At 37.9% G+C, this 14,549-nt stretch overlaps 1 protein-coding gene across 1 annotated transcript in view; it reads left to right on the top strand.

Annotated features, from left to right (window-relative positions):
• The window catches only part of poln (polymerase (DNA directed) nu), a gene marked incomplete at both ends in the record, with an annotated part of 62,293 nt that extends 48,231 nt beyond the window's left edge, over positions 1–14,062 (top strand). The window contains 6 exons of the mRNA XM_079257772.1: positions 3,076–3,207; positions 10,030–10,140; positions 11,567–11,645; positions 12,077–12,144; positions 13,618–13,679; positions 13,976–14,062. Of these exons, the coding sequence (XP_079113898.1) occupies positions 3,076–3,207; positions 10,030–10,140; positions 11,567–11,645; positions 12,077–12,144; positions 13,618–13,679; positions 13,976–14,062 (539 nt within the window). The remainder of the gene's footprint in view (positions 1–3,075; positions 3,208–10,029; positions 10,141–11,566; positions 11,646–12,076; positions 12,145–13,617; positions 13,680–13,975) is intronic.
• Positions 14,063–14,549: the final 487 nt, after the last annotated feature.

Here is a 14,549-nt window from a genome sequence, read left to right as displayed (position 1 = left end):
GGTGTGACTTAAATGATACACACAGTGTCTGAGACATTTGGCACTATTTGGTAAAACTTTGCACAAAATCCCAATGAACACATCTCATACTTTTCTTCTGAAATAACCAGAAAACAGAGAATTACATTGTCGTCATTTTGACATATCAAGTCATAATAAATAATCCCCCAATTTGTTTTTCTTTTTCCTTTTTTCTTTTAAAATTTTTTAAAGGACAATTAAATACCTTACATTTTAAAAAATGCCTTGTTTTAGTTTTTTTTTATTCAGGAGCTGGATCTTCGAGTTAATTGTATGTATTTATTTTTAACATCTGACTCAACAGACATGTCAGCCAGTGACTTTTAGAAATACCTAAATTGGCATAAATATGAGAGTTTTTCAGAAATGAACAGTTTTTTTTATTTAAAATCGGCTGTAAGGAGGATTTTAGAAAAGGACAAAAGGCTGAAAAAAAAAGGTCAGATATCCACCACCCCACAAAAAAAAAAGAAGAAGAAAACAGAGCATGGCAGCAGTGAAAAGATTAGAGAGGGCAAACTGAAAGGAGAAAAGATTGACAGCGAAACGAAAGGAGCGGCACAGCAAGCGCTTGTGGCGAAGGTTAAAGTTCACTCCATGTGCTGACCTCATTCAGCAGGAATGTGGGCTTTCACACATGCAAACACACAGCATATCCAGAGCGAGTACTCGCTGTTACATCTACACAGAAACCTACAGGTTGCACTCAAATGATCCTTTATTCCTGTTGCTTTCATGGTCTTTGTATATAAATCTCAGCAGACTGCATTTGAGCACAGCCTGTCTCCGTTCTGAAAGAGCTTTTAAGGCGACACTGGTATAGATGTGCCAATTTAACCTCATTCAAATGTCTTCTGTCTCAGTTTTGAAGTTTACTAACCAAAAACAAAGCCTATTGTCATGAAAAAATACAGTATTTTTCATTTTTAAAATACATTTTCCATAATGCAAACATATTATATACACTATATATTGATTCTTAAATAATCTAATTTGGCATACTCACTGTAATTTAATAAAAAGAATTCTTAATTCAGTTCCCCCCAGATGATATAGCCAGTAGCTCCCAACTATCCCTCAAACACACCGTCCAGACATGCTTTTTACGATGCAGGGAATTATTTGTTTAACATAAGATGATCCCCAGTAACATAGTATTGTCCATGAATGGCGTTTCCAAATCCCATTTGTCAGAGCTATATGATAAATTATGTTAGGCTCCCTGACTGGTAGTAAAAGCATAAAATGAATTCCTACAAAATGAGCTGTTTTTTTTAATATTCTGATAAAACAACAAGTCAGCCATTTTCTTAACCACTTAGTCCATTTAAGGGTCATTGGGAAGTTGGAGTCTATCCCAGCAATCACTGGGCGAGAGGCAAAGTACACCCTGGACAGGTCGCCAGTCCATCGCAGGACCATAAAACAAGAAGAAAAACACATTTTAGAACAGAGGCAGAATGTTTGTGTCATGTTGGCAATTTTTGAATGATGGCCATTTATCATCAACTCACGCAGCTCTAAACCACAACGACACACTCTCCTTGGATGTGGCACCTTTTAAAATACCCCATTGATTTGTTTGCTGCGTTTTACTGTGAAGCACTTTGTGATTTTTATCTTGAAAGGTTCTTTGTAAATAAATGTTACTTACTTACTAACCCTCCAGTTCTGCTGCCACAGGCTGTTTTCATACTAGGAGAGCACATGCTCTCATATTAAGTCTTTGTGCTTTTATTTTCACTTTATTCTTTTTATCTAATCCTCTTCCATCTCTTCCTTCTGTTGGCTTTGTGCTTTTTCTCTTTATTTTTTTCTGCCTTCTAGTCCTGGCTGTCCTTTGTCCATTCCCCTTTTACCTTCATGCTCCTCATTTAGTCTTCATCTAGTCTTTTATGTCTAATGTTAGCCAGTATTGATAAATTTCATTTTTCTCTTTTTTTATTCTGTGGGAATTGTCTTTTTATATTGTTTAATTTAATAAAGCGTGTTGTTGCATAATGGATGGGCCATATCTTATAGCAGTGATCTCCAACCCTGGTACTTGAGGCCCACTAACCAGCAGGTACTGGATATTTCTGGGAAATTGGAAAAGCATCTTTCAGTGTTTATGATCCTCACCTACAGCCTTCTAGCAAAGCTCAAGACCTAAAGCGTTTGAATAATTATTTTTGGACTATTTTTTTTTTTTTTTTGATCCTGTGTTATTTAAATTTTAGTTTATTGTTTTTACAATATCTTTATTTTTAAAGTGTTGTGTTTTTATTCAGCTTGTGTGTATGTGTGATTGTGGGTGGGTGAGCTGGTGGATTTGATGGTTAAAAATGTTTTTTGTCTTTTTTGTCGGTTCATTATGTTTTTAATTTGAAGCCCTTTTCATGACATATTTTGTATGAAAAGGGCTTTAAAGGTAAAGATTGATTGACTGATGCTGCAACACACCTGATTCAAATTAAATGGATCTGTGACAAGTTCTTCACAAGTCTGCCATTGAGCCATTAAACTGAGTCAGGTGTTGCAGCAGGGAAACATATCTCTACTCACAAGACAGGAAAGTGTAAAAAAAAACTGAAGTATTGAGAAAATGAGTTAACATGGACACCCAACGGTGAGCAGATGGGATTATATGGGATGTCCTTGTATTTAATTCATTTAGCAGATGTTTTTATCAGAGGACAGTATTGGGTTCAATAATTTGCAAAAGGACACCAACATGAGGACCTGGGGGAGATGGAATCGAAACACCAGCTGGAATAATCCACCAGAGTGGCTGCTGGATCAAATAAATAGTCAACTGGAAAAGAACAGATCAAAGTTGGGAATCAATCCAGCAACCCACCAGTTCAAGGACACGCCTGTGTGTATGTTTCTAAAGGTGTATACCAGTTTCCAGGACTTTTCTAATGTGGCCATTATCATTGATTTGAGCTTTAAATGGATCTGAAAATGCAAATATAAATGTCAAAGTTACACAGAATATAAAAATTCCTGGCTTTTATCTCTATGGCATATTAATACCACCCCCTCTTTTCTGTTAAATGTCACTCCCTGCAGGTCGTGAGCGCCTGTCTGGGATCTTGGGGATGAGCGCTGAGCAGGCCAGCCAATTCCAGGACACTTTCCTTCAGACCTACAGAGAGGTCCACGCCTTCATCCAGAGAACCATTCAACACAGCCACAAACAAGGTCGGCATGTTTTCACATTCCTACGATGTTCTCCTAAAAAATGCTGCATACCGACGCCTAATGTAAAGGAATCAGTATTCTAGAGACCCTGTCACGATAAGAACGTAACTATTAGAATTATAAATATGATTACAACCTATTATACAAGTCAAAGTTCATTTTGGGGACGTTAGGAGTTCATTATATGGTTTACTTTGAGGTCTGCACTTTTGACATCTACTGTACACTTTGAATTTCTTCCACACAAGCACACATCTTTGTAGGGGCGTGTGTTTAGCTGAAGATGAAGAAGATGTGCTTGCATTGGCAGGAATGAGATAAACTGCCATGGGTCAATACTTGAAGGGGGTGGGATGTGAAGGGTCTGATGGCTCAGACGGGACACTATTTATATTCGGGCTGAACTGCCAACACAGCACACCTGAGACTTGAACACGCTCACACAAAATACTGTAAAGTCTGCACTTTAACCCCCACTTCACACAGTATATGAGCCAAATGTGGACAGGCAGCAGGATGAGGTCAGATTGCACCAAAACAGCGCCTCCAAATATTCACTGAGAACTGCAGTAAAAAGTTTTACCTTGATATTATTCTATCTCCTCTTACTCTCATAGTTCCAGTAAAAAATTCAGTTGAATTCTCTGTAAAACCAAGTAAATCTTCATAAAATTAATTAATTAAATTGAACAACTTCTGATACTTCTAGAGCTTAAAGCTGCTTGGAAAGCAGGCGTCAGTCACTTTATCTTGTTTAGGAAATGTTGAAAAATGACCTTGTTTTGCTGCAAACATCAAGCAGTACTTCAGCAGTACATGTTTGTCATTCCAGCCGCAACAACAAACAACAACCTGCAGTTACACACGGACAGCTACTACATCACCCGCAGCAACCTATCACCAGCGACACACCCCACTCCTTGCTCATCACGTCTCCATTCTCCCTCCCCTAATCGAAGCGCTGTAATAAAATGCTCTGTGCAGATCACAGAGGCTTCCTACCTCTCAGGGACAAAGAGACGATGCACTAAACGATCAGCTTTAACTCATAGCACATCGCCATGGTGATGCTCCCATCTAAAAAGCTGCACTTGGGTTAATCTGCCCCATTTAATGTCTCTGTCCAGCAGTCTTTATGTTCCTCCCAAAAATAAAGATAAAAAAGATAGTCTAGTCACTGGTCTTGTTCCTGTTGTTTCTTTTCTTTCCCACTCTTCATTCCAACGCAGACATTAAACTGATCAATAACACCATCCTGTTTAATCAACTCTGGCTGGGTAAGATGTACAGTTTCACACCTGATTAATGTCTCAGGTGCGATGCGGTGACTCCGCAAGCATAGATCAATAGCTGCGCTGGCTTCTGTTTTTGGTCTGCACTGAGTCTGAAACGGTGATATTTAGGATGCTGGCAGAGACAAGGTGAACAGTGCAAACTCAGCTTTTGCCATATTTTAGTGAAAATATATTGCAAAGGGCAACGTAAAGGTGAACAATGTGTCATAATGTGGGTGGAACAATGTAACAACGGAGAGTTTTAAAAAGACAAGAAAGGCTATGGAGGAAATAAAGGAAATTTGGATAAAATGCCAAATATTTTAATAGTTCTTAACACAGCTGCTTTTTTAATGATTTACACTCTTTTTGACACCCCAAGTCTTTGATATTAAAATGAGATGAAGACGCCACTCTGGGAAAGCCTAAACTGTTATTTTTCACATCACACAGATTTAATCTGGGCTCTCGGGATGAATGCCATCATTTTTAGGGATGTCAGAAACAAAGACAAAAAAGAGGATTTTTCTTTCATTAGATTACAGAGAATCGCAGATAAAAACAAGTCAAGTCTTCTGAAAGCTGCAGCAGGCAGTTTTTCAACACTTATCAATATGCAAATCCATTTACAGAAAAGTTAGGAGCTATAAGGTATTAAAAATTAATAATAGTAATCCCGATTTGTTATAATGTGTTTTTAATAGGATCAAATAAAACTGGAATTATTTCCAGCCTGTTTCACTCACAGCTGGAAAAAAAAAAAAGTTAGGTAAGAGATGTTTTCACCACTGTGTTACATTTCCCCTAAAAATGGTACTTTTTAATTTTTTTGTATTAGTATTAATTGTTTATTAGTGTTTAGTATTGAGGATACTAACAGTTATGAGGAGGAATCTGTGTCCAGTCTATCGGAGTACATCATTTCAGCTTCTCAGTAGTCTTCTGTCTTAATCTTCTGATCATGATCCTTAATTTTCAATAGGAGACTGCTGGACCTCAGGCAGGTCAGTCAAACACACACCTGCTGTGTCTGTGAAGCCACCCTACTGTAAGAATAAAGTATTATATTGTCAAAAAATAACTAAGGCTACATTCACACTACAGGCTGAAGTGACTTAAATCCGATGTTTTTGTTCCTATGCGACATATAATCGATCTTTTCTTCACAGTCTGAACGACACAGATCTGATATTTTCGAATGCGACCCAGGCTGCTTGGATATGTGGTCCTAAATCCGATATGTATCTGATCTTTTTCCATGCAACTTCAGTCTGAACGGTCAGGTCGCATTAATCCGACGGACGTATCATTGACACACGACAAACAGTGTTTATGAACTCTTTATCGGTAAATGCGCTCACATCACACTCCCACCAATCCTGACTGCGACTCCGTACCCAAACGTTTCTCCCTACAGTTGTTGCTGCCACAGCTCCACAAAAGTCCTTGACCAAAACTTTTACTTTCCTCTTCTGTAAACGTCTCCTTAAAATGAACCCATTCACAATGTTGTGGCTACGGTTGGACAAAACTTTTAACTTTTATTTAACTTTTACGGTTGGACAAAACCTTTAAAATAGCAAATGCTCTGCTGCCGTCCATATTTACTTCTGCAAACACAAAGACGTCACACGCACGCTCACTGCACTCGCCGTGTCTTCTACGCATGCGGGAAGCTTCTGGTGCGCATGAGGTTCATCCAGGAGATCACATACAAGTCACATTTGATCGGAAATGTGAACGGACTTTCAAAAAAATTCGGATTTCACAAAAACATCCGATATGAGCAGCAAGCCCTGCAGTCTGAACGTAGCCTTAGAGCGTAAGATAGCAGGATATATCTCTTTTCAACTAAATATTACTCACCTTGACATTCATGGTTTCTGCTCTCATGTATACAGAAAGTTCTGCTGCTCAGATTCTCGTCTGACAAGAAAACACATGACCGTTGTTTTCCTGGTGGTCTGAGAGGAGCTTGTGTTCAGAGACTCAGTGGCATGTCTGCATATAGTTTCCTCCTTGTGTAAAGGGGTTTTAGATTACAGTTCTGGATGCAGTGAAAGACTGTGAAGTGTGCAGTTTTTTTCTTTTTTGCTGATCAACAATTCCCTGGTGTAGCTTAGCAGTAGCTCGTCCTTGCTTGCCTGATGCTCATTTTATCCCCCAGTTCCCATTTCCTCACCAATTAATCTGCTCATTATGGGGTCGTCCAGAACCTGTTGTGTTCTTTATGTACTTGTCTTTCTTTGCCTGTCTCCTAAGTGTGTTGTGCATTACATTTTAATGTATTTCTATTTATAAATACTGTCAAGTTTTTTTTCCTGTAAGGACACGAACATTTTGTGCCTGTTTAAAGGTGTAACAAAATCAAAGGTCGGTGATAGAAAACGTTGATATTTCATTATAAAACTATTTCTATCAGTGTGTATTCACTTTATTAAAATAACTTTATATTTTTATTCTCTTAGAAAGAGCCGGCATTTATATCTATATGCTGTGGGTCTGCATGCATGGCACGCGCCATGTTTACAACGGTGTCTCTGAATTTACAAACTGTGTGTGAAGCGAGAACCCTCTGAGCTTTAAAACTGCAGTACCTGCTTTGTTTAATAGGTGCTAGAGGACAGTTTTGGATAAGAAACACCTCAAAAGGAACATAAAAGACATTATCCATGTACACAGTTTTTAAGTAGTCACCTGTAGTGCAGTCATTGCTGCACATGAGGTCCCTGGATCTACCTGAAGAAGAAAAATATGTATTTATATGGAAAAATATGTTCATGTTTGGAAGAATTTTGGTCACTGATGGCCACCGTCCATTCAGAACTGAGCTTGACATTTTAAGTAATCTTTACCACTAGATTTATATCATTCTTACACACTATATATACCTATAAGTTTGAAAGCGAGTTTAAAGTTACAGATTTAAGATTTTATTGCATCTCAGAAAACTTATGAACTGCGAAAGTTCAGCGGTGCAGCTTCAACAAGGCAAAGCATTTTCATTCACAGCATTTCACATCCGTGTGCAAAGACAGTTCAAAGGACTTCACATCAAGTATGAGAAAGAAAAGCATAAAAGTAATTTCACCAAATTAATTATTAGTATTATTTTATACTTAAGACACTAACAATGAATGTGTTATAGCATTTTTGTTGAGGGACAAGTCTGAGAAATAGATTCCTGATGAGTGTTGCTCCTATATAATCAGTTTGACACCTCGTAAAAACAATGTAGACTAAGTCTGCTGAGGCTGATTTAAACTGAAAAACATGTCTATAAGAAAGAAATGTCCAATAACGAAGAAGTTGTTATTAAAAACTTTGTGGGTGGGGTTTAATCTGCGTTTGACTGGCATCCACATGTCCATTAAACTGTGATTAAATTATTTCTAAAACTCAGTTTGGTGCATTAAAGTGCGTTGAGGCTTTTGTCAAGGAAGATAGTAATTGATTGTAAAAGAGGGTGGGAAAAGGTCAACACAATTTTGTTGAAGTGCAAATGCAACAAAATGCTAATGAGTTATTTGTTTGCTTTTGTTAACAAGTCCTGTTTGTTAGCGCTGTTTCCAATCAGATGTACTACGGCTTTCTCCAAATGACTGACCATGAAAACAGGCGGAAAATAAAAAGAGCTGCTTACACACTATTATTTCACTGACTGAGGAACAAAAAACAAGAGCCTAGTGGATGTGGAAAACACACACATTCCAGTACAACATAAGGCCATACCTGTCCGCACACTGGATCACTGTTAGCGTGATGTGTTATCACTGACACAATGTACATGACACGTAACTGTCACCGGGCCCCATAACAGGATCACGTTCCTGCAGAGAAGGTCACATGTATGTGTCCCAGGTCAACTCACAAAGAGTGGAGGGTTTGTATTTGTTACTGTTGTCCACTCATTTCTTATGCATTGATGCCTGAGTACGTGATTTTGTGTGTGTGTGTGTGTGTGTGTGTGTGTGTGTGTGTGTGTGTGTGTGTGTGTGTGTGTGTGTGTGTGTGTGTGTGTGTGTGTGTGTGTGTTCTGGGAAGAGGGTCATTCAGGTTTCATGCCCTGGCTGGCTTAGTTCATAGTAAGGGATACTAGAGGGATTTAGTGGTAAAGCCTGCTCCATTGTCCAATTGATGGAATGTACTGGTCGACCATGTGAGAGTATGCGCGTGTGTGTTTTTGTGTGTGTTGGATATCTGCATGTGATGAAGTGTGTTTCAGGAAATAGACATTCTCGTGTTGCGGGTTTTGGGACTCCACTGTTAATATGAGCGTGTTTCTTTTTGCTTTTGTGTGTCAAACTATGTTACTGTTGTGTGCATTTATAGCAACCAGCTAGAATGCTGTGTCAACTAGTTGCTTTTTCCTGAAAACACACTCTCTGTCTTGTTTAGTGTGATGTGGATGACTGAAAGGGAAGGGTTTCCATGTGTAGACTGGTGCTGGAGGCAATTAAAGGTCAAACCTTCAGAAAAGCAATCTTAAAGTACCGAGGTTTTATGACTCCGACTATTTTTTTTTAATGTAAATTATTTTTCTTTGTGTCCTTTTATGCATGAAAAACACACATCAAGGTCAAACTCTTCCACTTTTCTACATATATTTATCCGTCAAAAGTTTTACTTTGGTTAGTGATTCACAGTATGTTAAATCATTTTTGTAAGAAATTTTTTGCTGAAGTCTCATCAAGTTTCAGAAGAAACTTAAAAAACTGGCACATCGTTGTTGCTTTTGATCTCGTTCTGAATGAGTTCTGCGGTGAAAGTAAAATATGCCTTAATCTTAGATCACATCACTGTATTTTTAAAGACAGACTCAAGACCTACATAAATAATTTGGCTTTTTAATAAGTGTTTATTTTATTTTATTTATGTTCTTAGCCTATGTAGTTTTTTATGTACTATATCTCCAGTGTTCTTCAACCTGCACTGGGGGTTGTTATTAGTTCTGGTTAGTGTTTATTTTATTTTATTTTATTTTATTTTATTTTATTTTATTTTATTTTTTATGTTCTCAGCCTGTGTATTTTTTTTTTTTTTAATACTATATCTCCAGTGTTCATCAGTGGGGGCGCCTGCACTGGGGGGCTGCTATTAGTTCTGGCTAGATTGTCTCATGGGGGGCATCTCTTTGGTCTGGGGGGTCTGTGGCAGTGTATCGCTGGGCCCCTGCTGACCTGTCACGATGTGGCCGTCTGAGTGTAAGTGTTCCAGCCTCAGGCTGTCGGCAGGGCCTTGTGCAGGCGACCCCTTAAGATGGTGTTTCCTGACCCGGGGTCCTCTGTTTTCTGCAACACTTTGTTTTCTCTACAGATTTTATGTTTTTATAGGTTGTGTTCACAAAGTCTGTGAATGTGTACCTGTATGTGTGTATGTGGTGGGGTGTTTTTAAATGTGTGAAGCACTTTGTGCTATGTTTTTAATATGTATAAAGTCATTTATAAATAAAATTGGATTTGGTTAGATTTGATATCCGACAATCCGTGTACTCAGAGAAAAATTACCATTAATCACAACGTCCTAAGTATTTTGTATTCTGGTTCAGGCTATGTGCTGTCTATCATGGGGCGACGGAGGACCCTCCCCAACATCAACTCTCCAGACTGGGGCGTCCGCATGCAGGCTGAGAGGCAGGCTGTCAACTTTGTTGTGCAGGGTAGGCTCAATGACACTTTCAGTGCTGATCAGAAATAATGGCATCCCTAAATTGTAAGCTAAGAATTTATTTGGCTAAAAAACACAATTCAACGTTCTTATGAACAGCAGCAATTTGAAATATCGTTATTCTTGTAAATTGAAAAAAGAAAAATCCAAATAGTGTCCAGGAAAGTCATTCTGTGACTGTGATGGTTTCCTAACATGTAGCATCTAAAAGGTTTTGCTGTCTGCTGATCATTTAGATCATTCTTCCACTTGTGTGTGCTCATTCTCTTCAACAGTAAAATGGGCAAATTTTGGCTTCTTCCAAGGGTTTTCTAATCAAATCAAACTTTATTTACCAGAGCGCTTTTCCAACATAAAATATGTAACTCAAAGCGCTTAAAGGAAACACACAGACAGACACATCATATAAAAAGATACCTCAAACCCCCCTTTTTAGATACATCTGAATGAGAGAGTTAAGTGCAGAAGGACAAGTCGTTTCTGTGGGGTTTGAGCCAAATATTATTGCTGAACTCCTTTTAAAAGTCCATATTTTAGTTTATCTTTGCTTTTCTTTTCTGTATATCAGGTTTAGCTGGACTTATACGGCATCACAGCTGTGTTCTATGTGTTGGCTTAATACACGCACCTTGTCAAAACCTGACATGCGGCTCTGCTGGCAGCATGGAAGTATCGGTTTGGGGTTACATTTCTCCAGATGTCTGGAGCTTCTCGCTGAGTTTGTGCAGTCAACACACAGAGGAAAAGCTTCAGCACAACGCTATAACCTTCTGTTTGTTGTGGCATCCATACAATATGCAGAGGCCAAGCGAGTATAAATCCAGCTTTACTGTTTTTATGAAAGATCCAGAATATTTGCCTGAAACATTGATTTGTAACACTGGGTCAGACATAAACCTCCTCCTGCCTTACATGAGATGTCTCCAGGAGCAAATCAGCCCTACAGCATGACTGAACCACCATCGTGTCTTAGTATTGGTCGAATGTTCTTTTCTTTGGGAGCATTATCTCATCTTTTAATATGTTAATAAGTAATTCTAATTGTTTTCTGAAAATAATTCTAAAATAAAATCAGTCTATAGTTTAGTTTAGAGTTCATAAAATAAATACTAAAACCAGATAAGTCTCCATATTCATTGTTTGATAAGAAAGTTTAGGTTTAATTCTTTGTTTTTCAGATAAAACTGATATATCTTTGTTTATTTTGCAATGTTTTCATGCTAAAGGTATTTTTATGAAATATGCAGCAGCAGTCAAAAATTTGGACACCGTTTCTTATTGGATTTAATAGGAAAGTGTGTCCAAACTTTTGACTGGTAGTGTATAATGTAAAAAAAACTTACAGAAATGGGAGCTCCTTTATTAGATTTTGTGATCAAAAAGATGTGTGTGTTTGTGTATTTTATGTGTGAGTACAGGTTCTGCTGCTGATCTCTGTAAAATGGCCATGATTAGGATCTTTAACCTGGTGTCCTCCTCCAGCTCACTCTCGGCCAGGTAGCAACACTAATACTTGATGTTGGATGCACACCATGACCTCCATGTTCTGTCTTTATTCTCCACCTACGAAGCCACTTTAATAACATGGATCCCAAACTCTTTACACTATTTATCTCTGAATTTATACTGGCGATGGGTTAAATGAGTCTTTCGTACCAGAACACATCCGCAGCACACACTGGTTTACCAGCCAACTAAATTTGTTGAATTCAGCTGCCAAACTCTCAGCTAGAGTAAACACATGAAGCAAGAGCCACAATATACTATTATTAGCCGTGTATGTCAGGAGAGCAGTGCACAGAGTAAACAGGACTGAGATGAATCATTCGCTGTGATCCACTGATGAAGATAAAACAAAGCTGCACTTTTTTTACAGTGACTCTTTAATGGAAGCAAACTGTTTTACATTTATCTTAATGTGCCTGCAGACTTCTAGCCCAGCTTCATGATGAGCTGCTTTATGAAGTGGAAGACTCCCAAGTTGAACAGTTTGCAGGTAAATTTACTTCATCCATTATGTCAAAGATACATAAATGCATGTAGTCGCCCCTCTTTTCTTTATATTTCTCTTTCAAGAAACCAGACTTTCATGTAATCTTGTAAAGAATCTTAATCCATAATTTGCCTGAATTTTTCTGGACTCAGCTTTTTTCACACACCTATTTTCAATTAAGTTTTCTTTTGTTGCTGCTGTTTGTTTGCTAAGCTATTAGACACTGACTTGTGAATCACTCAACCATTTAAAAGCCACCTACTTCAGGAGATTAATTAGTGTTGTTCAAAGAGTTAGTTTGAAACTGAATCTGAATGCACTTCCTTACCAGAAGCCTAATGCAAAGATATCACTTTCACATTTCTTCATTCATGTCTGTGATAAAATGCCAAGGATCATACAGTCTGGAAGACATGAAATCGTATTTTGCACCATACCTTATATCTTAGCATGGTGTGGAGTGTCATTTAAATATGTAAAAAACTGGACAAGTAGAGGACAAAAGAAGTGGAAACCCAAAAAAAACTGATGTGCTGCAAATATCCAGAATGTTGTCAGAAGCCTTTTCAGAGATGTTCCCCATGGAAGAGTGATGTTTGAGAAGCCATTCTTAAGGAAACAAAATAGTAAGACAATACTGATTTAATGCCAAATGACACAAGAGCTGAACTGAGCATCTTTAGGTTGATGAACGCTCCTCACAGCCTGGACATCAACAGTATTGAAGCCGCCTCTGTCATCTTGACAGAACAAAAAAAAAAAAAAAAGACTGAAAACTCCTCATTAAAGATGCATTCTGTAACTTCTTGACCTTAAAAAGCCACGTCCCAGACTTGTTAAGTGACACAGTGGCATCTATCATGTGCATATCTAGAGCCGCTGCAACCCAGCAGCGACCCGAGGCTGAGAAACCAACACTGTACAAGTTTTCCATCTGGGATGTGATGCTTCACGGTAGAATCAGGAACTGGCATGAACATGCAACGTCGCTGATTTGACAAAAAAACACAAGAAGATACTAAACAAGAGTCATCGTATGATTGTCTTTTGCTTGTTGGAGAGAGCTAACAGGTCAGGTAGGATGCAAGATGGATGCCAAATTAGCCGTCGATAGGTTGACAGGCAAAATGGCAAAATTACTGCAGTGTGTCTTTAAAGCATTGGGAAGTCCTTCAAGAAGTCTTGAGACCTGTTCCAGAAGACTACTTAAAGAAATCACAAGAAGTTTGTCTAAGATAATGTCAGACTTGTACAAATCTTTTCATTTTATTTTCTGTATTTTCATTAATATTTGCATATTTTTCAACAAATCAATGTTTTCTGAATTAAAGAAATGTGTGGTGGTGGCTTGACACCAATATGATTTTTATAAAACTATTATAAATACTTTGAAAGACACTGCGATGAATCCCGTTTTATGGCGTCTCCATCATTTCTGTTGTGTTTCCATCAACATGTGTGGCTGCAAACATACAGCTCTGATGAGAAGCACCATGGAGTCCCTTCAGCATATCGACCATCTAGGAGTTCATCTGAAAGTGAGAGAAATGTTAAAATAATTCAATTCTTAAATCCTTTAATGCTTTATGTGAATGTATGCAAAGTTGGAAGATTTTCATGTTGCCATGACACCAAGACTAATGGAAATGTGCACAGACAGAAACGAGACAGATAAATTTTACCATTTTAAATACTAGTGTTGTGATTACAATATTATGAGTTACTTTGTGGCGGATCTTCTGCCAGGCAATAACATAAGCAATGTGAAGATTGAATGGGTTACTGTCCCTGTTGATCCACACAGCATCTTTTCTTTTGTCTGTGTGTTTCCTAGGTCCCCCTGAAGGTGGCGGTCTCCAGTGGAAAGTCTTGGGGATCCATGTCTGAACTTAATATCCCTCCATTGTCTTCTACTCCTTAAGGAAACATCTTCATTGTCACCACCTCCTCCACTACCACAACTATTTCTAATTATTATGAATTATTATTAATATTATTATATATGTTACACCTATTTTTCATTGAAAAAAAATTATATATATAAATATATGTGTATGTATATATAAATATATGTGTATGTATATATAAATATATGTGTGTGTGTGTATATATATATATATATATATATATATATATATATATATATATATATATATATATATATATATATATATATATATATATATATGTACTCTTTTTCTTCCCCTGCTATCCAGTCCTTTAGAGCTCACTGGGTCTCATTTCTCATAGTCCCTCTCTACATTTCTCCTTTGCTGTTCACTTGTCCTGCATCCATATCGCTATGGAAACCAGGCAGTTGCAGCTCCCCTTGCTTTCACTTCATCTGTATCCGGGGGCAACGGCAGGAGCCCGAGACTGGATTGCGCCGGTTCTTTTTTTTTTTTTTT

Source organism: Telmatherina bonti, assembly GCF_933228915.1.
Source record: "Telmatherina bonti genome assembly, chromosome: 18".
Classification (NCBI taxonomy): domain Eukaryota; kingdom Metazoa; phylum Chordata; class Actinopteri; order Atheriniformes; family Telmatherinidae; genus Telmatherina; species Telmatherina bonti.
The sequence above is the reverse complement of the archived record's forward strand: the minus strand, read 5'-3'. Positions and strand labels throughout refer to the sequence as shown.